This window comes from Notechis scutatus, chromosome 2, assembly GCF_049901735.1.
Source record: "Notechis scutatus isolate UNSWTSFEM ecotype Mainland chromosome 2, rNotScu1.2, whole genome shotgun sequence".
Taxonomy (NCBI): Eukaryota; Metazoa; Chordata; class Lepidosauria; order Squamata; family Elapidae; genus Notechis; species Notechis scutatus.
This window is the reverse complement of record NC_142010.1, coordinates 245,045,104-245,069,295: the sequence shown is the minus strand read 5'-3', so window position 1 is coordinate 245,069,295 and position 24,192 is coordinate 245,045,104. Positions and strand designations below refer to the sequence as shown.

Here is a 24,192-nt window from a genome sequence, read left to right as displayed (position 1 = left end):
TGTTGAGTTGGCCACGCCCAGCCAGTCACATGACCACCAAGCCACTCTCACCAACTAAGCCACACCCACAGACCCGGATGTTACAAAAATTGAATCCCACCCCTGTTCACAGGTGATTGTAAATTATGTATGCCAGAGTTGGCTTCATACAGGACAGTATCGGTATGTCGCCTCTAATAAATCCTTTGAAGTTTTTTGAAGTTTGGCTCGAGAATCATGATTTAATTAGAGCGATTGCTAGAATCCTGACATCCTGATTGGAAAGGCATGTAGCTGGAAGCAGATTTTGTTTTATAACGCACATTGATGCCAAGTAAATTAATAAGGTAATACACTTGAGAGATGCAGTTGAAGTCTGAAAATATCTGCTGTGAGTCTTGTTCTGTATGTTCTGCTGCCATACCTTCAGTGGTGGGCTACTGCCTGTTCAGACTGGTTCAACCCAACCGGTAGTTCTGATCATTAGCTGGCCCCGCTCATCCGCCTCTGCCCTATCCTGTCCTATATTTCCATCTTTCTCAGCTCAGCTGATTCGCACAGCCCAGTGGATTTCTGTGCCTCAGCTGTTATACTTACTGGGGCTGCCTAGAATGTAAGCTGTTGGAGGTTCAAATTGGTGTTTTTTGAATGCTGCCTGCGCTCACAAAACCAGTTATTACACCGGTTGCATCCCACCACTGCACACCTTGCCTATCCTTGAAAGGAGGAGCAGCAACAGGCTCCAATTGAGAACAATTGTCTTGTGATCAGTTTTATGCTTTATTCAGAATAGAGCTTCTTTGCCTCTTGTACTTCACCTTCCCTTCACCTACTTTAAAGCCAAGATTGGGTCTTTTGAACTACTTTTCTCCAACGTGGTTCTTCATACCTCCCACTCAGCACATCTGGAGAACACCAGGTTGGGGGAAGTTTGTTATGTACCCCATTCGAATGGGGGCATCTGAGGACATATTTCTCCCTTTATCTTTTATTTATTTATTTATTTATTTGATTTGTCAATTGCTTACAAGATAATAAGTATAAGTAAATACATAATTATGAATACATGAAATGGGTACATATAAGAAAAATAAAAGAAACAATAGGACAGGGATGGTAGGCACGTTGGTGCGCTTATGCACGCCCCCTACAGACCACTTAGGAAAGGGGTGAGGTCAATAGTAGACAGTCTAAGGTTAAAGTTTTTGGGGTTTGGGGAAGAAACCACAGAGTCAGGTAGAGTATTCCAGACATTGACCACTCTGTTGCTGAAGTCGTATTTCCTGCAATCAAGTTTGGTGCGGTTTATATTCAGTTTGTATCTATTGTGTGCTCTTGTGTTGTTATGGTTGAAGCTGAAGTATTCATTGACAGGTAGGACATTGCAATGTATGATTTTATATACCATACTTAGATCAGACCGAAGACGGTGTAATTCAAGGTTTTCTAGATCTAGAATTTCAAGTCTGGTGGCATAAGGTATTGTACAACAAGCAGAGGAGTGGAGAACTCTTCTTTTGAAATATTTCTGGACTTTCTCAACTGTGCTAATATCAGATACGTAATGTGGGTTCCAGACTGATGAGCTGTATTCGAGTATTGGTCTAGCAAATGTTTTGTATGCTCTAGTCAGTAGTGTGATATTACCAGAGAAAAAGCTACATAGGATTAGGTTAACAACTCTTAATGCCTTTTTGGCTTTGTAGTTACAATGGGCTCTAGCACTTAGATCATTAGAGATGAGTATTCCAAGGTCCTTTACAGAGCTTGGATCATCAACAAGATCTTGACTATTCGGCTTGTATTTTATTTTCTGATTTTTTTTGCCAATATGTAAGACAGAGCATTTATTTGTTGAGGTTGGAAGTTGCCATTTGTTTGACCATTCTGATACATAGTCAAGATCTTTTTGAAGGGTAGCAGTATTGTCTGTGGTATTGAACAGCTTTACATCATCAGCAAAAAGAATGCAGTTGCTCTTAATATGATCACAGAGGTCATTTATGTAGAGTATGAAGAGAGTTGGTCCTAGAACACTGCCTTGGGGGACACCACTATTGACAGGTACAGAATGTGATAGGACGCTCCCAATTTTGACCATTTGTTGTCTGTTTGACAGGAATGCTTCTATCCAGTTATGCAGTTGTCCAGAGATACCATAAGATTTTAGTTTTAGGAGTAGTTTGTCGTGTACCACTGAATCAAAGGCTTTACAGAAGTCTATGTAGATTGCGTCTATTGCTTTGCCCTGCTCGAATTGTATAGTCCATATGTTTTTGCAGTGTAAGAGTTGCAGATTATAGGATAGTTTTTTCCTGAAACCAAATTGTTTATTGGTGAGTAGGTTGTTTGTCTCTAAGTAGAGGATAATGGATTGGTTAATAATTGATTCCATGACTTTACAGGTGATGCAGCATAAGATTGGTCTGTAATTTTCAACTAGGCTGGGGTCTCCTTTTTTGAAGATGGGGATGACCGTGGCTTGTGACCATAGGTTAGGCAAGGAGCTGGTCCTGAAAGATTTTTCAAAGATTATGCTTAGAGGTTCGGCTATGGCAGTGGATAGATTTTTTAAGAAGTAGGCACATATTCCATCTGGTCCAATAGAAAGAGATGGTTTTAGATTGCGTAGTGCTTTTTCAACATTGCCTTCTGTAAAATCGATATGTATTAGATCATTGTAGTTGTCTGTGGTTCGACTAGGAAATACTGGGCATGATCCATTGCTGTTTACACATACTGAGCCGAAGAATGTGTTAAAGATGTTCGCTTTAATGGTGTCGTCGTTGCAGTCTTTACCATTAGGTCCTATCAGGGATGGGATGGACCTTGAGTCTTTTAGTTTGTTGTTTACAAAATTGTAAAAAGCGCGGGTGGAATTGGTGCATAGAAGGTTTTCCTCTTGTTTAATGAGATAATTGGTGCATTCAGTCTTTATCTGGTGGCATAAATTTTTGTATCGGCTTTTGAAATTGGCAACGTGACCAGATTTGTTTTTCCGCCAGAGTGATCTCTTTTTGGATTGAAGTTTCCTTATTGTTATGGGTAATCTGTTTTTTTGTTTTGTTTTGGGAGTTGTTGTTGGTACATATAGTTTGATGACTCTTTTGACTTCAAGTAAAAATATGCTGTAATGGTCTTCAACAGTACTGCATCCAGTGAATAGAGATTGCCAATCAAGGGATGAGAGATTATTGTCTATAAGATCATAGTTGCCTTTTTTGAAGTTATAATTGGGGATTACGTCATTGTGATGATTTTTGTGTGGGCGTGTGTTGAGACAAAAGTCAATCATATTATGGTCACTGCTAGAAAAGGCTTGTATTCCGTAAATTAAATTCAAATTATTGCAGAAGATGAGATCGAGGCAGTTGTTTAGTCTAGTGTTGTTGGTTACTAGTTGTCCCAGTCCCAGATTTGTAACAGCATTGTAGAAGGTTGCGTGTATGGGTTCAGTTGTACATTCATTTAGGGTCCTGTCAATATAAGGTAGATTGAAATCACCAAGAAAGATAAAAGTGTGTGGGCAGGATGCTGCCCATGTTAGTAGTGTATTTAGCTTGTTTACATGTTCGATGTCATAATCAGGTGCTCTGTAACATAGTAAGAATCGAAATGTGATATTTAAGGATAGTTCACAGATGATGCTCTCAGAAAGAGCAAGCTCCTGGGTAACTTGGATGTTTTTTAGATGTAAGGACTTTTTATAGAAGATAGCAACACCACCTCCTCTACGAATTTCACGATCTGATGAGTAAACATGATAGTCTCTTACTGTGGTAATGGAGTCAGGGAGAGATGCGTTGAACCATGTTTCACAGACAAATATGATGTCGAATTTAGCCATATTTAGTAAGGAAAAATTCAGGTATTTTATTTGCAAGGCTTCTTGCATTGAGTAGCTTGCATTTAAGGCCAGCAGTAGTTGGAATTGAGGTAGTTAGGGGCGTGCGTGCCTAGTCTTGGGTGATGGTGGATTGGTTGAGGTAGGGTTGTGGTTAAAGGTTAAAGCTGAGTTGTGTGAACAGGACTATTGACTTGAAATGCCAGATCTGTTCATATTTCCTATTTAACACGTTGAATCTTTGAACTGGTCTTTGGTCTTGCAACACTCGAATTGAGTTTTCTACTGCTGAAAATATGAATGCTGCTATTGTGTGAGTTACTTAAGGATAATTCTATCAGTTAAATTCTAGTGTGAACATACTTGTGGTTGGATCTAAGAAACCATCACTTTGCTTCTTATAGCAGGAATTAACCCACCAGCTAAACAGAGTTTGACTGCCCTTTTCCTTGTCCCCCCCTTAATCTTTTTTTTTTAAACTTTTTTCTTCTTGGCTCCTGTGTGGGCTAGTTTTTCACTTTGATTTTACTCAGTGACAGAAAGCATAAAAGCCTCAGCTTTTGTATATCAGAGCTTTGTGTGCAGGAGAGACTGGAACTTTTTGATGTAACTGCATTAGATCTTAAAGCCCGTTTTGGCAAGCGTTTGCCACAACCATTACCTAGAGGGCTTTAATGAAAGAAATCTGTATTTTCTGTTTGTGGTAAGTTGGGTCTTTCATCATGGTGTTTATTGAGTGCAGCTGTTCAGCCTCTCCTTCCTGTAGGCCCATGGAGCCTCAGGTCTCTGGCCCACTTTGCAACCAGATGTAATGACATATTTACATATCTGTGATGGATAAAATGCCAGCAAGGACACACAGTTGTCATCAGATCATAATATCTGTGTGCTGGTAAGGAAGACAACTTTCACACTGCCTGACAGGTCGCCGGATAGCAAGGCACTGCTTTTTTGGCACATCTACAAATCCACAGCCATGTTCTGAATGGATCACAGTTGTGTTGTATTAGTATTTGTGCCAGATTTTCCTGATTCAGAAGAACGCCAGGGTAGAGGTAAAGCCTGCCTGGATCTATTAAAATATTTCCTAACCTCGCCATTTATCACAAAGTTCTCCTTCATAGCAGATTCCATCTTTGATGTGTTAATAAACTCAGTCAAAAATTACACACACACACACACACACACACACATTTTTCCTTCTACTACTCTCACTTCCTACTATCTTACTTTATATAATAGGAGCTTTGTAAGCCAAATGCAGTATGTTCCTCTAAAAATATTATTTTTCCTTCAAGCCTCGGCTGAGTAACTTTCAGGTAAACTACCATACTTGAAAGCTAACAGAGAGATAGGAAAATTCTATATAATATACTGTATATTCTCACTATTTTTTCATCAATTGGTGTTTCAATTGAAAAAATAAAAAAAACAAATCACCAAGATTGAATATTAGCATACAACAATGATGTATTGTTGCAGACAGAGCATATATATGCCAGCTTGATTGGAACTGGCTTACTGGCAAAGAGCAAGCAGTCAGACATAAAGGCCAGCTATGCCGAAGTCTTGCTGGAGTCAGTCCAAAGTCAAATTTAAGCATGGGTTAAGAGGACTAATCCACAATGGTCCAAGAGTCAAAATCCAAGTAGGTTGGTCAGCCAATATGAGATCAAGAGACAGAACAAGAAGCAAGGATATAGGACTAGATGCAGACATGGTTCAGTGAGAGATGTTCATGCCTTTGGCTTCAGTATGTCCTAGGGCTGGGTGCTCTGTTGGGGATACTGCTTCCTCCTGCATGTTCCTTGCTTACTAAGTGAACCTCGAGTGGTTGATTGCTTATAAATTCCAGAAGCCAACAACCTGTTAGATGAAGCCCCTCAGTCTGGGCTTCCAAGTCAAGGAGACCATAAGTGGAGCATAAACGTGGAGGTCTATGGAGATTCTCAGCCATCCAGGTCATGGCTGTCCCGAAGGTGCTTTTTGAAGAGGCAGCTGGCCTTTCTGGTTTTTCTATGAAGATGTTTCGCTTCTCATCCAATTCTTCTTCAACTTTTTGGATGAGAAGTGAAACGTTTTCAAAGAAAAACCAGAACATCCGGTTGCCTCTTCAGAAAGCACCTTTGGGATAAACGTGGGTGGGTAAACTTGATTGTTTTCTTGAAAGTGTTTTATTATCCAACTACCTTCATCAGAGGTAGAAGGGAGAGGGGTTTGCTGTCTGTTTATGTACTACAGGCAGTCTTCAATTCACAGCCATTCATTTAATGACCATTAATGACCAAATATTTCTATGGTCTGTTTAGAGTTGCCACATTCGATGTTGCAACACACTGAAAAAGTGATTTATGGCCATTTTTCACACTTACAACTACTGTAGCATCCCCGTGGACACGTGATTAAAATTTGGATATCTGGCAACTGGTTCATATTTACGATGGTTGCAGTGTCGCGGAGTCATGTAACCTTCTGACAAGCAAAGTCAATGGGAAAGCCAGATTTACTTTACAGCCGCACTGATTCACTTAACAACTGGCAAGAAAGGTTGTAAAACAGGGAAAAACTCACTTAACAACTATCTCACTTAGCAACAGAAATTTTGGGTTCCATTGTTGATTTAAATCGAGGACTGCCTGTAATGGCTTAGCCTTGTCAGTGTTATGGGAATGTTCTTGGTGGTTTCTTGATTACGCTGTTGTTCATCGTTAAAGTTGTTTGTCTGAGTTAAAGCTTCCTTGATTGGAATATGGTTTACTACTTGATCGTTGGTCTAGCTTTAATCTTGGTGTCTAGGTGTCTCTGATTGTCTAGGTGTTGATTCCTGGAAAAGGAATGTTTTGGTCGTTTTGTTTCCTTTTTGCTTCTTCCTCTCTATCACCCAAATAAATGTCTAGAATTTGGTCATGAAATCGGGTTTCCCTGCAGTGATGTTATTTCAACTGTACTAATATGCTGGATCTCCAGATGCTCTTTTGATATGTTAAAAAAAAATAAGATGTTCTTTATAAAATGAGCTATTTCAGTAATACATCATATTAAACACAATCTTAAATGTTAGATTTTATGTAACCATTTGAGAATATATAAACCAGTAAAAACAAATCACCTTCCAAGTTATTAACTATAAATATATCCTCACTTAATAACAAACACAGCCAACTGTAAATACTTTTTTATTGTGTTATAGTCTGAGAAGTAATGTAAAGCCTTATACCATTTCTGTCTTCCTCATAGTTGAGAAAGGATTTTTGCATCCTTAAATATACTTTAATGTTTTATAATTCATTGCAGGAATTATGTTTCAGTGCTATCACAAACATTTGCATGCAAGGCGCTCTAAATATCTATTTTTATATATTCATTCAAGGTCTTGTAAAACTATATTTATTGGGGTGATGTTCTGTCCCTCCTCTCTTCTTTCTAAGCCAAGGGTGACTTGGAGGCCATGACTAGAACTGTATATTTGTTTTTTTCAGAATTATATTGTAATCCCCCTTGAGCATAGGATATACTCAAATTTGCTAAATTTCAATACATAGCTGCATAATTTCCTTTAGTCTGTGTCCTGACCCCTGTTTAAATCTGTATTGAAATGTTCTAAAATCTTATTTCTAAAATAACATAAAGATGATAGTAATGATCTATATATTTTAATTTGAAAATGGAAAAAAAACCATGCAGACCTACACTCCTACACTCTTATAGCACTTTGGAATTATTTTAAAATGCTGATCATGTAATTATGCTTTTTGCTTCTTCTTTCACTATTGTATATGATTGTGACATTGTGACATTGTATATGAACTGCAAGTCTTTTTTTAAATTCATACTGCCTGCTCAGTATTTTTTCAGTATCAGTATATCAGGAGGTCAGTATGTGCAATACAAATGTTGTGTCAGCACAAAACTACTGGCAAGCTTCAATGCTCTTATACTGACATTGCTTTTTCTGTAGTTTTCCATGGGTCTAAGAAAATTATGTGTGGCTAACTTATAGTTGCTTAGGATAATAATACTAGGCTAACTTGTATTTCCCAATTCCAGGAAATTGGAGAAATAACAGTGGCCTGCTTTGGATGTAATGATAAACCATAGTTTAGCATTACTGTAAAATTCAGAGCATTCACTTACTTTAAAATAAAAGCAGTTTTAATAACTGTGATTAATCTTTGCTGGTTTCAATAAACCATAGTTTAAAATAAGCGGAACTTCTACTTTGGACATTAGTTTAAACTAGTGTTTAACAACCGTGGCAACTTGAAGATGCGTGGATTTCAACCCCCAGAATTCCCCAGCCAGCCATGCTTGGGGAAGGTTGGGAATTACTTCTTTCAACCAAGCTTACTTGATGCTTATACTTGACTCCTTGTGAATGTTTAGTTACAGCCATTTCCCCTCCCTCCTGAAACCTGACTATATTGCTGGTCAGAATGAGCCTTTCTTATCACCTGAAGTGACTATTGTTGATAACAGATCTACCTGGCATAGTGGACTTTCAATCCTCTATACTGAATAGAAAGAAGGAAAGTCTAGTTTGTGTGCACAATATTGTCCTGCTGGCATGCAGCCAGATTCATTATTACATAAAGCTGGAAAAAATACGCAGTGATTATTGGCACAATACGAGCTCATGTGTCTAACTTATCCCAGAACTTGTTTGCTATAATTTCATTAATAATCCATGTGCAAATAACTGTTATAGCTTTTGCCAAATTTCTGGAGACACAAGTGATGCTAGTAAGCTACATCTGCTTGATGTCTAGAGTTTTTTTCCCATAACATTTTTGAGCTCTATGAAGAGTTTTATAAGTTCGTTGCATCATATACTGTCGCGCTCCTGATCATCCCAGAATGCACTTTTTCTTTCCATTCTGTGTTTGAACTGGAAATACTCTTTTCATGCTTCATCAGGAATACAATGTGTACACATGGATGGCAGTCTTGTGGAGGACATCTTTAATTTAGGCTTTTTAAAATTATTTGGGCTTTTGTTGGAAACGATTGATCAAACAATGTAACACCTGTTTCAGGCTTTGTGTGTTTCTAGCCTCAATTTGATGGGAAATCTTGCTGCCAATTTTGGCACAAGTGGTTAGAAGGGATTAGCAAGAAAAAAAAGGATGCTCAGGGACCTCATGTAATGATGTGACTTCAGTTTTTCTTCAGATTGCTTTAAAGGGAAATAAAAGAGTCGAGGTATGTGTAATCTACAGTACAGAGGACAGAATTGTGAAAGGCAGTAGCCACACTCTTTGAAAGTGAAAGTGGAACTCCTGTGCCCTGAAAAGAAAAATGCAGTTACTTTTGAAAGCTTGATAGCTCTCAATTTGCAGATATGTATATTCTTTCAAAATATTTGGCATGATTTCAAGAAAGGGTATGTTGCTTTCAGAATCGCTAATAGTATATAAAATCCAAATATGCACCATAATTAAAAACTGTTTAAATATAATGTTATTAGTTGCCTGAATTCTAATATATTTCAGTGCAGAAATTCTGAAAACTCTTGCCCTTCACGTTTTCTGGAAAGAATCAGGATTGTTTCACATGGCTTGAGTTACTTAGTGGCTGGCTGAAACTTTAAGCTTCTTAATATTTTGCCCTATTTGTTCCGCTGTTGTATATCTGATTCTACATCTGGTCTTCGGTAGAATGATAGCAGATATTTCCTCTCCCCCCACCTCGGCCTTTCTCTCTCTCATGGCTCTCTGTGCAGTTTTCAAATGGTTTTTTTTTTTTTCTTTTGTAAGCAAAATGCCCATTATCCTTACTGGCTGTTTTGCTCCATTCACAGTCTAAGTGCTTATGAAGATAGTTGCAGCATCTGTACACTTTGATCCATAAGGCAACTGAAAAGAGATGTCAGTTGGATAATAAATAAGCCATTTACTTAACAACGTCATGAACAATTAGAAAACAGAAAATACTCACAGACATAGAATACTCAGCCTGTGACTGTAATGCAGCCTGTTCATTATGGTTGTAAATTGTGATGGTCATTAAGTGAGTCATCCATATGATCAACTTGCTTAATGACCATAGTCTCTGCTTGTGACCTTTGAGCAGAGCAAGGGGCCTCAGAAGATGAGATAGGCCCTGGGAGGCTTGGCACAAGCTCAGGTCCTTAATGCAGCACATAGGTCCCCCAGCTCATAGGTGGCCAGCCCTGGGTCTTCCCCAACCTGTGAGGCACCCCATGCTTCACTTCCTGCCCCGCTGGGCCCCAGACTCTTGGGCCTACCTCCCACCCGCAGACCTTGCATGTGCTTCCCACTGGGTCCCATACCCTCCTCCCTTGATCCACTAACCTTTTCCAAAGATTGCCTTCAGGAACAAGAACTGGCCAATTTACTATGTGGTCTTCCTATTCAGAGGCCACACGGTGCCATCCTGGAAGCAGGTATCGTTTTTGGGAGCAGCCACAATTCTCAGATTGCAAGAATCAAAGCTGCTTTCAAAGTGGCACCGGCTTCCAGGATGGCGGCCTGCAGCCTCTGCATATAGGGAGGCTGCTTGGCAGATTGGCAGCTTCTTTTTCCCAAAGATTATCTTCAAAAAAGGTAAGTGAAGCAAGATGTGATGGGGGCATGGAGGAGGGTGTGAGACCCAGTGGGATGTGAAGCAAGCCCAAGGCCTGAAGGGACTCAGCTGGGTGAGAGGGTAGGCCCAAGGGACCCAAAGGGGTGGGATATTTGGAAGATAAGCAGGAGAAGCTGGCTGCAGCATTCTTGTGGTCAGTTGGAAGACCAGGCTGTTTGCCAAATGCTCAAATTTTGTTAATGTGGCCATGTGACCAGCTGCCATAAGTCCATTTGTTCAGTCTCGTTATCATTTCAAATAGTCGTTAAACTTAACATTTGGAAGTCAAGAACTGTCTCTATTTGAAACAACATGGAAGCTTCATACTTGTTACAAAAAGCAAATTCCAAATAACCCAGTTCTTGATTCCAATATTTATTTATTCTAATATGATATTATATTCTGCTAACCAAAAGATATATAACCTATAGCCACAAAGGCTACCCAAAGCCCCCAGAGCCTTAGATATATTGCTCTGAATTCCTACAAAGCCTTCTTTAAAATATAATTCTTTATACAGCAGGAAAAGGTATACTGATTTCATTAAGAATAATATTACTTGTTTCTATTAATCCAATTTAAACTTCATCAGCTTTAATATTTGCTGTAATCTTGCACAATTTTTGGATTATGCCCTTCTGTACACCATTCAAAGGCCTAATGAACCCAGGACAACAGGGAGGTAGGTTGGACAGAAACTGGGGGGGGGGAGTTGGAAACTGATCAATTAAATTTTTGGTAACTATATTGAACTATTGAACTCTACTTGGATGTGACATTGAATGAATTATTTTCTCAAGCTTAGACTTCCATCTCTATTTATAACGTGGATTTATACTGTGGAAATTTGCTATGCTAATGAGCAACAAAATGGCTAACCCACTTATGATTTTTTTTACATATCCAGTAAATGAGTTTACCAATTATTTCACCAAATTAGGTTTGGTATTCATCCTGTGGCAGGTCGTATGCCTGGACAACTGAATGTACTGCTTGCAGAAGCCGGTGTACCATATGACATTGTGCTAGAAATGGATGAAATTAATGAAGATTTTCCAGGTGAGAGCAAGATGATAACTTTGTTGTATTTATGCAACAAATGATTTGTTTATTCTAAAAAGTAGTCTAATATTATACTCGTTCGTGTATATAATAAGTAACAATAATAATTCCAAACACACTGACAATGTCTTCTCAAATGGTGACAAAACATTTTCAACCAAATTGCCAAACTCGGAGCTCAAACCAATAGCCTAAATAATAATTCCAAAAGACAATGTTACTTGGAACAGCTTACATCCTGAGATGCTATTTTCAACACCATTAAACAACATCTTTAGCACCATTAAACAACATCTTTATGAGCCATAGTGGCGCAGTGGTTAGAATGCAGTATTGCAGGCTAACTCTGCCGACTGCCAGCAGTTTGATTCTCACCGGCTCACAGTTGACTCAACCTTCCATCCTTCTGAGGTTGGTAAAATGAGGGACCAGATTGTTGGGGGCAATCTGCTGACTCTAAACTGCTTAGAGAGGACTATAAAGCACTGTGAAGCTGTATATAAGTAAGTGCTATTGCTATCTGCTTATCTCAGGTCTTGGAAAGGACTCATCTGATGATATGCCAAGTCCAGTCTAAATATCTGGCTGACTGTGTGACCAACCATAATATACTAACAGGGATCTTGCATCCAATCCCAAAACTTCTGGAGCATCACTTGAACATCTTTGGCATTGACAAAATCACTATGAGTCAATTGCAAGAGGCAATTTTACTTGGAACAGTTTAAATCCTGTGGTGACCTCTTGTGTCTTTATCAAAGAACACCTGTATATCCCAAGTCCTTGGAAAAAAGAACTTGAGAGGTGGATAAAAATACCAAACCCAGTCTAAACATCTTACTGAATGTATGACCAGCCATAATAATACATTAAATTTACATGGCACCTGACTTCAATTATGTTTGCATCCAAATCTTTCTTTAAAATTAATGCTTCAACCAAGCGATGTTAGGAGTGTAAACCTGCTAGAGTCAAATTTGAATTCTGTTAACTTCATGAACGTGTCTGTGAATTTTTCTTAGGAACAGTGCAAAACAAATTTGCCTTTGCCTTTTTCTGAATTTTTGTTTAAATCTAACATATAAGGTTGAGATTTCCTGACAGCCTCCCATCCAAATACAAGCCATATCTAAATTGCTTAGTTTTGGGGGATATGCCAAAGTCAGTTAAGATTACAACCTAATCACAATACACAAATAAAAGAGAAATAAACAGCACTCATTTAAGCATAGTACATAAAATCATATGTTACAACGTCTTACCAGTTAATCAATATTTCAGTTTTAACAACAACAACACAAGAGCGCACAACAGATATAAACTAAATGTAAACCAAACTCGATTGTAGGAAGTATGATTTCAGCAACAGAGTGGTCAATGTCTGGAAATCACTACCTGATTCTGTTGTCACCTGCTCAAACCCCCACTCCTTTACCCTCAAACTAACCTCTATTGACCTCATCCCATTCCTAAGAGGTCTGTAAGAGGCGTGCATAAGCACACAATCGTGCCTACCATCTCTGTCCTATTGCCCCCAATTATTAGTTTCTATTTCTTGTATTTGAACTTATGTTTATTCTTTTTTCTGTTATATTGTAAGCTATTGACTAAATAAATAAATAAATAAATAAATAAATGAATGAATAAATAAATAAATAAATTAAACTAAATTAAAATTAAATAAAATAAATAAAATAAATAAAATAAAATAAAATAAACTACTAACCTAAATAATAGTAGTTTGAAGGTAGTACTCACTACTAAAACAGCCATTCTTTATATCAGAGTTTTGCAACATGAAGTAAGACAAATATGTTATTTCCAAGATCTAGTTTTAGGGAGTGCCATTCTTGCCCATTATAGTTCTTAGTGGGATGCGGGGCTTCAGATTAAGACAGGGGTGGGCAAACTTTTTGGCTCAGGGGGCTGCATTCACTTTTAAAATTTGACAGACGGGCCGGGTCAGCACAAGATTTTTTGGGAATCGCCCCCCCTTCCCCCCTTCTTCTCCTCCTTCCCCTCCCCTCGGAGGCCCCCTGAGTCAGGAGTTGCTACTGCCGGCACGGCTCCACACGGCTCCAGTCCCACATTGCCTCGGGAAGGGAAAGGCAAAAAGGAAGAGCCGCGGCGGTGCTTTGCAACGGCAGCAACGGCACCGGAGGTTCAGGCTCAGCGGCTCCTGGTTTTGCCTTTCCCTTCCCAAGGCAACGTGGGACTGGAGCCGCGCGGAGCTGCGCCGGTGGTAGCAACTCCTGACAGCCCCAGCTGGACACCTGAGCAGAGCCCGGGCAGAACTGCCTGTTGCTGCTGCGGGCACTGCTGCGGGCGTCTGGCTGCCCAAGTAAAGAACCGCACTGGCTCAGGGCAACTGTGAGGAGCAAGAGGGGAGAGGCAGAGAAGGAGGCAGAGAAGGAGGAGAGCACCTGGCCAGTTGGGGGAGGCTTCTTGTGCTGCCAGTTGGGGAGGCTTCTTCTCCGGCTCCTCTGCTTCTCCAACATCCGGCGCTGCCCTGTTCTGTGCGCCGGCTGCTCGGACTTGCTGGGCCTGACACAGAACAGGGTGGCGCCGGATGTTGGAGAAGCAGAGCGGAGCCGGAGATCATTAGCCGCCTCTTTCGCAGCACAAGAAGAACAGGGTGGTGCCGGACCATTGGAGAAGCGGAGCAAAGCCGGAGATTAGTAGCTGCCTCTTTCGGCTCAGAAAGCTTCCCCCAACCAGCCGGCTGGTCTCTTCCTCCTCGGCCATACAGAACAAACAGGCAGAGAAGGAGGAGAGCAGCTGGCCAGTTGGGGAGGCTTTGTGCTGCGAAAGAGGCGGCTAATGATCTCCGGCTCCGCTCTGCTTCTCCAACATCCGGCACCGCCCTGTTCTGTGCGCCGCTGCTCGGACTTGCTGGGCCTGACACAGAACAGGGCGGCGCCGGATGTTGGAGAAGCAGAGCGGAGCCGGAGATCATTAGCCGCCTCTTTCGCAGCACAAGAAGAACAGGGTGGTGCCGGACCATTGGAGAAGCGGAGCAAAGCCGGAGATTAGTAGCTGCCTCTTTCGGCGCAGAAAGCTTCCCCCAACCAGCCGGCTGGTCACCTCCTTCTCTGCCTGTTTGTTCTGTATGGCCGAGGAGGAGGAGACCAGCTGAGAAGCACGCTGCCAGGCGAGGGCCACGCAGCGCAGGGCAACACGCCACCGCCCAGCCCTGGCGAGGGAAAGCAGTGGGCGTTCCCCGGGCGGTGGCCTTGGCCCCGCTACCAGGGAAGCGGCTGCCCAGCTCTGTGTTGTGTGTGCAATTTTTTGGCGCGCGGTGCGGGGTCTCTTTTGGCCGGCCCCAATTTTTTTTCCAGAGAGGAATATTTTTTTTTCAGAGGCGGGCCGTATTAAAATGACCAACGGGCCGGATGTGTCCCGCGGGCCGTAGTTTGCCCACCCCTGGATTAAGAGATATCTAACCCAGAATTCATTACTAATAATAACTGGAGTTCTATTCATTAATGTATATGTGTTTTTTCCTTGTGTTTTTATTGCAGAAACGGATCTGGTCCTTGTCATTGGAGCTAATGACACAGTTAATTCAGCTGCCCAAGAAGATCCAAATTCTATCATTGCTGGAATGCCTGTTCTTGAAGTTTGGAAGGCAAAGCAGGTGAGTGACAGAATATTGTAATAGAAATCCCATGCCTTATTGATTTCTTTAAAGTCATTTACATATTCAGATCTCTGCTAATATCCCACAACTCTTCTTTTTTTTCTTTGAACAGCTTAAATCAAAATGCTAATAACTGTAGATAAGTACCTAAGATGGTAAGGAAAAGAACACAATTATTCGAAAACTGTCCAATGGAGGCAGTGCCATTAGCACCCCCTTTCCCCCACCCCAATATTTTTAGTGGGCTGATGGGTATACTAAAAGTACACAGTTAAAACCATGATTTTTCTGGGGTGAAGCAACTGTATTGTTGCTTTCTTTGATACACTGGTCAAGAACCCCATATCATCTTGAGATCATTCAATCTTTGAAGAGCTCTTTTTTGATGGGGGAAAAAAGGGATACCATCACAATTATTTTTAAGATAGCTTTTAGTTTTCCTTAGTTGTAATTGGTGAAAGGTTTTCCCTTATTTTTTTATGTTTTTAAAAATATGAGGGCCAGTAATTATCAACTAGAGCTCTGTGTATCCTCTACCACCACAATTCATAGATAAACCTTGGAAACTACATTACATAACAAATAAGAGTCCTTTCTATGGTGCTTTGAAGAAATAATATGTTTTGGAATGTTTTGGAAAAATGTAGCAGCTTAAGACTCATTGTAAAGAAAGGGAGGGATAAATATCAGAAGAATAAAACTTCAGGGAACTCCATATGGTGAAAAACTTGCTGTGATGCAGCAGTTATGGACTGTGATGGACTGTATTAAGGAAAGGATGGTGCCCAGATTATGGCAGATAATGGTTCTATGGTGCTTTGTGCTGGTTAGGTCACACCTGTATCTAGTTCTAGGACTTGAAGCTGGAGTAGGTTCAGAGGAAGTTATCACAATGATAAAGAGTTTGAAAACCAACCACCTAGAGGAAATGTTAAAGGAGTCAGGGACTAGCTTATAAAAGAAAAGGCTGAAAGGAGATCTGGTAGTCATCTACAAATAACTAAAAAAACAAACAACAGGACAGGGTATGTGGGTTGAAATGAAAAGAAAGATAAATGCATGGTGATTATTATGAGGAGTTTCTTGATGATAAAAACTGTTAAAACAATGAAACAGCCTTCCAAGAACTGTGATGAGTTCTTTCTTGCTGGGGTTTTAAAAAAATACTGGATGCCTCCTGTTGTTGATTTAGCGAATTCTAAATTGAACAAGGGATTGGAATAGCTTTCCTATAACACCTATAGATTGCCTGTCCTATCCTTAGTTTTGTAAAATAATTAAATCTATCCCAATCACACTATCTGTAATCATGTGATATAATTAAATCTACCTGTTCTGAGTTACATTTGATAATGTTTATATTAGCTGTGCACATTTGTTTGTTTATTTAAGAAAATGCATCTAGCTGCCCAGTGCCATCTTACCTATGAACCCTGGGTGGCTAACAACAGTCAGCCAAAAACAGTATATAAGATGTCTATAAATCAGTCAGAGGCAGAAGAGTTAAAATAATTGAAGCACTGCATAAGTCTGAAGATGAAAGATCCAGCACATGGCCACTCCTTTGTGGTGTACCTCTAGCATTACTGTCTCTTCTCCTTAACATCTACATGAAGACGCTGGCTGAAATTACCCAAGATGAAGTATCATCAGTATGCTGTTGATACTTAATTTTTACATTTCTATCCTGGGCAACCCAAATTTTGTCATGCTGCTGTTTTGCGGTGCCTGGAGGCTTTTGCTGAACCCTGTTAAACCAGAATGGTTGAAGGTCCAGGGAGCCATAGAAACTTCAGCCCGTGCCTTGGCCCCCTCCTTTGGAACACTTTGCCACTGGAAGTGAGATCTTTCTCCATCCTTCTGGCCTTTTGGAAAGGCCTTAAAATCTGACTTTGCCAGTTGGCCTGAGGCTCTGATGGGGACATACTAGTTGGTTGTGTGATAGAAGGATAAAAGCCCATCCCTGCACCATTTTGTCCTCTTGGTTTTTTAGCCTTTGCTTAATTGTTGTTAATTTTAAGGTTTTTAATATTTATGTTTTATGGCATTGTAAGACACCCCAGAGTCAGTTTAGCTAGTGACATGCACTGCATATAAATGTAATACACAAATAAGAGACTTCTACAAACCTAACATATTTGTTCTTTCCTAATGTTGATTAAATGACTGTCTGTAAAGAGGCTGGATATATAACACAAAAGTCCTTGTTTCAGGTGATTGTTATGAAGAGATCTCTAGGTGTTGGATATGCAGCAGTGGATAACCCCATCTTTTACAAGCCCAACACTGCCATGCTTCTAGGGGATGCTAAGAAGACTTGTGATGGTCTGCAGACCAAAATGAGGGAGTTGTATCCAAATTAAATATTAAAATGTACTCTTCGGCCAGTATGAACAACAACAAAAACAACAACAACAACTAAAAAGTGTTATGTATCAACGTTAAAAGATAAAGGTTAGCAGGTGTTCTTGAAATGAAGATTTTAAGGGGCAAAGAGAGGAACTTTAAGGCCTAGAAATGCAGTGAATTTTTTTTACTAAAAAGAGCAGGAAAAACAAACAAAAAAAACACAAAGCATTGAAACATTGAAGTGAACATTCTTCAGAACCTGGAATACATACAGCTGAATGCAGCCTATTTTAGAAGAATTTTCTTTGGCAACCACAACTTAACAAAATGAGACTCAGGAATTTGGAGAATCTGTCTATTTAATGTGACATAAGACGTAAGGGAAACAACCATTAAAAGTTCTGTGGCTCTAGAGTTTAGCAAATTGTTCGCCGGGAATCATTAACAATCAATCTGAACTGGATATTGGTCAGCCCCACTACATAGACCAGACCTGGACATCAGCGCCGCAGGAAGACTACTTTTATTGAGATTGGTTGTAATAACAGAATCTTGTGTATCTGATTGTGCTGTACCTCCTCTTCCTTCTTATACTTCAATGAATTAGGGAGGCATCTGTCTGAGCCAGTTTTGAATGTTATCTTCTTGTTCTGGACTTTTAAAAAAATGCTTCAAATCCCTTTTGCTTAAGTAATGGTTTCTCTGTCAAAGTCAGGGGTCCCCAAACTTGGCAACTTTAAGACTTGTGGACTTCTGCCTGGAGAATTCTGGGAGTTGAAGTCCACAAGTCTTAAAGTTGCCAAGTTTGGTCAAAGCCATCTTCCTTATTCTCTACAGTATTTTATGACCATCTGTTTACATTATTCTAAACAGAAATGATGATAACGTTGGTAGTCATGAAGATGACTCTGGCCACTTATGAAATGCATTTTAATATATTCATAGTGGGTTTTAATGCATTTACAGAAACTGTCAAACATATGCTGTGAGTATAAAATGAAATTTTAGACTCTTGGAAATACCTTTTAATTTCATAATTTATTTGGGCAGATGTGCTAAACCAGTCAACTTTGAAAAACACACCCATGTACCCAATCTCACACACAAAATTCAGATGACTGGTCTTCCTTCTACTTTAAATAAGACAACTGTTGAGGCTTCTGTATAGTGATAAATAGATTTTTTTAGTGGCTTCCAGCGCAGTCTTGAATATGTTTAGTGCACTTGAGTGAAACTCAGATGTTTAACTAAATGAAATGAATTTGTCATGTTTGCATAATGATGTAGCAAGCATCTGTAGTGACAGAGGCAAAATAAATAGCTGTAACTGTTAGAAAGCCTTAACATCTGGGCAAAACAGCCTACTATGAAGTGAGTTAAACTAAGCCCAACTTGACTGTTTGTATATCCTGATTTTTATCGTTGGGTTTATGACCTCTTAATTTAATAGCAAATGAAAATGATGCCCATTTAGCTACCTCCTGTCTCCCTATGTTGAGCTTCCTCTATGTGGAATATCAGCTTAGAACAGTGAACTAAATCCAGTTTGAGCTTCCAGATCCATGAATCAAGAGAAAATAAATGTTTTTAATGAAATTCCATTTGTTTTAGTAGGACTTTTCAGAAAAAGCATTCAGCTAGATGTTCAGTGTTTCTCTTTTTTAATTCTGTCCTTTTTTAGCAGTTTAGCAAAAACTTAATAGTGAAACATCAGTAGATTATTCTGCTGCATAAGGAAACTTGAGCCAAACAGGGCAGCTCTGTTTTAGCAAGATTTGTTTTGGGACCTTAAATTTCATTGAGTTGGTGCTATACATTTCTGTGTACAGCCTGCATGCAAATGTGACCAAGAAGAGGAGCATTGGTGAAGATAGCCTTGGATTGTTTCATGCTGCCTTAAAGCTGTAGCCTTTGTCTTGTTTTAATATATTATTTTAATTTGAAGATACGTAAACCATTTCTAAGAAAATGCAAATTACAATTGCCAACATTAGAACAGTGTTTATAACAGGAGAGAATTATTTAAATAAAATAATAAAGTGAAGAAAATATCTATTCTGCAAAATTTTCTGGCTGCCTGATTATTTTTTCAAATAAAGATGTAGGTTTTAGTGGGCACCACGTGTTAATTTTTACATATTTATTTATCGTACGGCATAACATACATGAACGTGCATATATATTAACTGTAAATGTATATATTAACATTTCACCATATTCAGATACCAATGTTTAGGCCAGGGGTGTCAAATTTGATTTCATTGAGGGATGCATCAGGCTTGTGTTTCATCTTGGGGGGGTCCAGTGGACATGGCCAGCTCAACATCACTCGTGTTGGGGGCACCGGTGGTGGCCCAAGTGCTCTGCCAGAAAAGACAAAGGTCGGGAGGGCCCTTTTTTGCTGGCAAGAGTCACTGTGGGCTGATCCTTTGCTGTTTCCAGGGGGGTCCTGCAGGCCAGATCTAAGCACCTCATGGGCCAGATCCAGCCCGTGGGCCTTGAGTTTGACACCCCTGGTCTAGGCCATCTAATCACTGAAGTACAGCATTGTTTATCTGAAAGAAATCAGAAACAACAGGTATACGCCCTCAGCTTACAGCCAGTCATGATGTGATTGATGGTTTGACATGGGATCCTGTAGTCACACCAAGGGGAGGATAATATACCCCATTTATACAGTGTACATTTATAAGTGAATCACAGCAGATGCCTGTGGGGTGCAAATCTTATTCGTGCTTGACCATTGCTAGTGAGGTAGTTCAGAGCCTAGCACCTTTTGATCATCTATGTTTTCCTGTGTCTGGGGATTCAGCAACCCATTTGGCTTTCCATTAGGAATCAATGTTAAAGTAGTTAAGCAGTTGTTAATTTTTTCATTAAAAAATCATTTTCTCATATATAGACTCACTTTTTCATGTTCCATTCAGTACGGCATTACAAAAGTTTCTCGGTCATCTATCTGGGATGGGTCGCATTATCATATGTGCCAGAATTGTGTTGTACTTCAGGCATCCTGGACAGTTTAGAAAAAAAGCTCAAGCTGTACATTCTCATAAAGCAGAGAAATGTTTTAGCTGTTCCAACTTGTTCTTGCTTTACCTGTGTAACCCTACAGCAGTGGTGGTGAACCTTTTCGGCACTGTGGAAATGGGAGCACGCACTGGAAACTGGAAGAGCACCTTCCTGGCGGGGCGCACAGGAGTGCCAGAAACCAGAAGCTCGGTTTCCCGGCACACGCATGCATGCTGGTCACCTGCTCTTCTGGTTTCCAGTGCTTCTGCATGCGCAAAGACCAGCTAGCTGGTGCACATGCACGTGCCAGACCCAGAAGAGCAACAGACAATGGCTGCAGGGGTGGGATTCTACCTGGTCGCACTGGTTCTATAGAACCGGTTGTTACAATTCTGCGCAGTTCAGAGAACCGGCAAATCACACCATTGGCTGTCCACACCCAGTCAGTCCTTACCTGGCATGCATGCCATCCAACTTGCCTGCATTTTGCCTTCACCTAATTTTTGGTAAGTTGCTATTCCCCCCCCCCCCCGTCAGCTGGTGCTCCATTCAAACTCCAAGAAAGAAATACTCCAATTAATCAGAGAAAATATATCTTTTACTGGAAATCAAGTGGTAGTAACAAAAGAATTCTGAATCTGAGAAAATGGGCGCGTAAATCACATATACAAAGTAATGGCAACGTTCCCACCCCCAATAGTTCAATAAGCTCATCCAATTAAAAGTTGTGTATATCATCATGTGGGCATCTCCAGGTGGTGATGCGGCCTCTGTCCGTTGACCTTGGTATATTTTGATAAAGAGTTGCAGCTGCGCATAGCATAGGATAGAAGCCTAAGCAAGAATCTACCCCGTCCCAGCTTATACAGTTCTGTTTTGTAACACCTCCAGCTCACTTCCCATAACCAAATCCCCTCTCCTCCCCCCATTACTTATGACAGCCGAAAGATGCAAAGCAAAGGGAGAAAATCTTGAAGGCTGACACACACACACCCGACTATCTGAATGGCTGGCGTCCCCGGAGAGATGGCTCTGTGTGCCACTTCCGGCAAATGTGCCATAGGTTCGCTATCACAATCCTACAGTCTACCTTTCCCTGAGGAAACTCACTTCCATCTTGCCTGTGGAAGCCTGCTGCTCATGACTTTATCCCAGTTGAAATTGTTTGAAGATTGGGTGAACCTACCACTTTCATTTTTGGAGCATTCAGGGCCTCAATATGATCTAGTTTATTTTCTTACTAGCTTTTTCTCACAAGTGCAGGGTCCAACATGATTTTTTTTTAAAAAAATATACATATTGAATGTTATTCTTTACGTTGTGACAGGAATTGACCATCTGGTTTGTCACCCAAGCCTGATGTGAGTTGAGAGTGAATGGGCCAAAGTTATTCAGATAACTTTTATGCCTAAAGTGGAACTCGGTTCACCTAAACACTAGACCAAACTAGTTGTCTTAAACTGGATAGTAAACTGAGCTTATGATTTAAAACTAAGAGCATTCTGCATCCACCAAAAGATCAGTATTGTACACCAAAACAAATGTCTTTACTAGGAAAAAAAATACCTCTTGTATGTGCCATTTTCTCGTGTATATTGTTTTCTTCACAAACTGCACCACTCCTTTACTAAATTGTTTATCTCATATACTGCATCACTCTTACTAAATTAAAAACTAAAATTTCTGAAGATTAAAAACTCAGTTCAATTGGCTTTAAACATCAGATGCAAAAAACCCCTACATTTCCTTTATTTCAGGCTTCACAACATCTTGCCCCAGTCCTTGACAGTAATAGAAGATATATGTAGATTGTCCTTTCCACTGTTGGGGAAAATTCCTCAAACCCTTTAGTGAGTGGAGAACCATTATCTTAACGACAAGTGTACAAGAAGAGAATACAAAATTCTGCCCAACCTCAACGTGGAAGACAATGGTTTATATAATATCTTGTTTTATATCATTGAGCATTTGAAGCAAGCCCAGGTTGGATTATCTATAACAATGGAAATTGTTAATTCAGCATGCTTCAGCAATTTCCAAATTTCTCACTTCCTTGTTTTTTAACAGTTTCCTAATATTAGTGTGCTACATTCCTAAAATGTATTTAGGTGTTTAGCAATTTAAGCAATAAGCCGCCTGTGAAAAAGGAGTTCTGGAACTTCCTTTTATCCAATATTTGTCCATTACATTTAAATATATTTTCTAAATCAGGGGTCTTCAAACTTGACAGCTTTAAGACTTGTGAACTTCAACTCCCAGAATTCCTCCTCCAGTCATGTTAGCTCATTGCCAAGTTTGAAGACCCTCGCTCTAAATGTTATCTGGAATTCAGTGCATGGTCAGCATTCAGAACATCTGGAAGGCATCAAGTGGATACAGGTCTTGGGATCACTGCCATCTTTAGGAAGAGTTAAAGTGGCTTCTTCCATGGGTAACAGATTCTGGATGAATGGGAGAAAATTTTATTATTGATACTTTAGTCCAGGGATCCCCAACCTTTTCGACGCCGCGGCCCGGTTCCGGCATTAGCTGGACGCCGCGCCCGGTATCAGCGTTAACTGGGCGCCGCCATCTTTTATGACGAAAGGCGCTTCCGGTGACGCCACCGGAAGCGCTGTTTCGCCAAAAGATGGCGGCGCGCGCTCGGGTGAGCTTTTTCGGTAGAAATGGCTTTCTACCCGGAAAAGCTCATCGAGCTATGCCGCCATCTTTTATGACGGGCGCTCCGGTGAGCTTTCTACCCGGAAAAGCTCACCGAAGCGCTTTTTACCAAAAAGATGGTGGCGCCCAGCAACCAGCGGCCTGGTAAGGCTTGTTCCGCTGCCCAGTACCGGTCCGCGGACCGGCGGTTGGGGACCCTGCTTTAGTCCACAAGAGGCATAAGTAAGATTTTTCTGCCTCAGGTACTAAAATAAGTTGATTAACCTAAGATAATAGGTCCTTTTGTTATGGGGACTCTGGAGTAGACAAGGCTCATGGAATCATGACCATTTACTGCAAACTCAACCAAGTCCATTTTTAAAATAGTATATTTTCCATTCTAAGACTTGGTTGATTTTTTATTTGAGGAACATTCATGAAGTGCGCTCTGTGTGTCCTTTTCTATATCACAGGTCTGCCATCATTCACAAATTCTCACAAATCCTCAAAAAGGTGTTACAAATTGAGGGCATTGTGGGTAATTAGAAATGGCTTGTGTCTGTCCATCCAGAGGCTAAACAAATATAAACATGAGGTTCTAATCTACTAAATTATCATGGAGAAGGTCTATATGGTCAGAGATGACATAAACTTGGTAGCACATAATCTGAAGCATAGCAAGATACATATTCCTACTCTAGCATACTCTAGAGGTAAGTAAGAATTCTACTTACTTCACTCCTGCTTTATGGTATTTTCAGAAAAGCATTATAATGCAAAACTTCTTGCCAAGTTTTTTAACCAAACTAGGGTTTATTTAACAAACCACACCTAGTTTATCCAAAATAAGCAAACATGAACTATTATTTACAAATCAATGATTGAATTTATATAACACACATTATATACTATGGTTGCTTGGGTTTTGGCTTATTGATTTGGTCAAACCAGCTCAAATGCCAAGGTACAGATTGGCTCTGTAAGTGGAAACTCTCATATCAATATAGGTCTAAACTTTTTCAGTCCTACAGGTTCTGCCAAACGCAGAGTTAACTGCATCCTTTGTGCAGTTTCTGCTGCCAGG

At 40.2% G+C, this 24,192-nt stretch overlaps 1 protein-coding gene across 4 annotated transcripts in view; it reads left to right on the top strand.

The window, feature by feature from the left end:
• Positions 1–19,521, top strand: part of NNT (nicotinamide nucleotide transhydrogenase) — an 82,253-nt gene extending 62,732 nt beyond the window's left edge. For all 4 annotated transcript variants that reach the window (XM_026666473.2, XM_026666474.2, XM_026666475.2 and 1 more), the window contains exons 20-22: positions 11,346–11,464; positions 14,989–15,104; positions 17,321–19,521. In XM_026666473.2, the coding sequence (XP_026522258.1) occupies positions 11,346–11,464; positions 14,989–15,104; positions 17,321–17,470 (385 nt within the window). In that variant the 3' untranslated portion in view covers positions 17,471–19,521. The remainder of the gene's footprint in view (positions 1–11,345; positions 11,465–14,988; positions 15,105–17,320) is intronic.
• Positions 19,522–24,192: the final 4,671 nt, after the last annotated feature.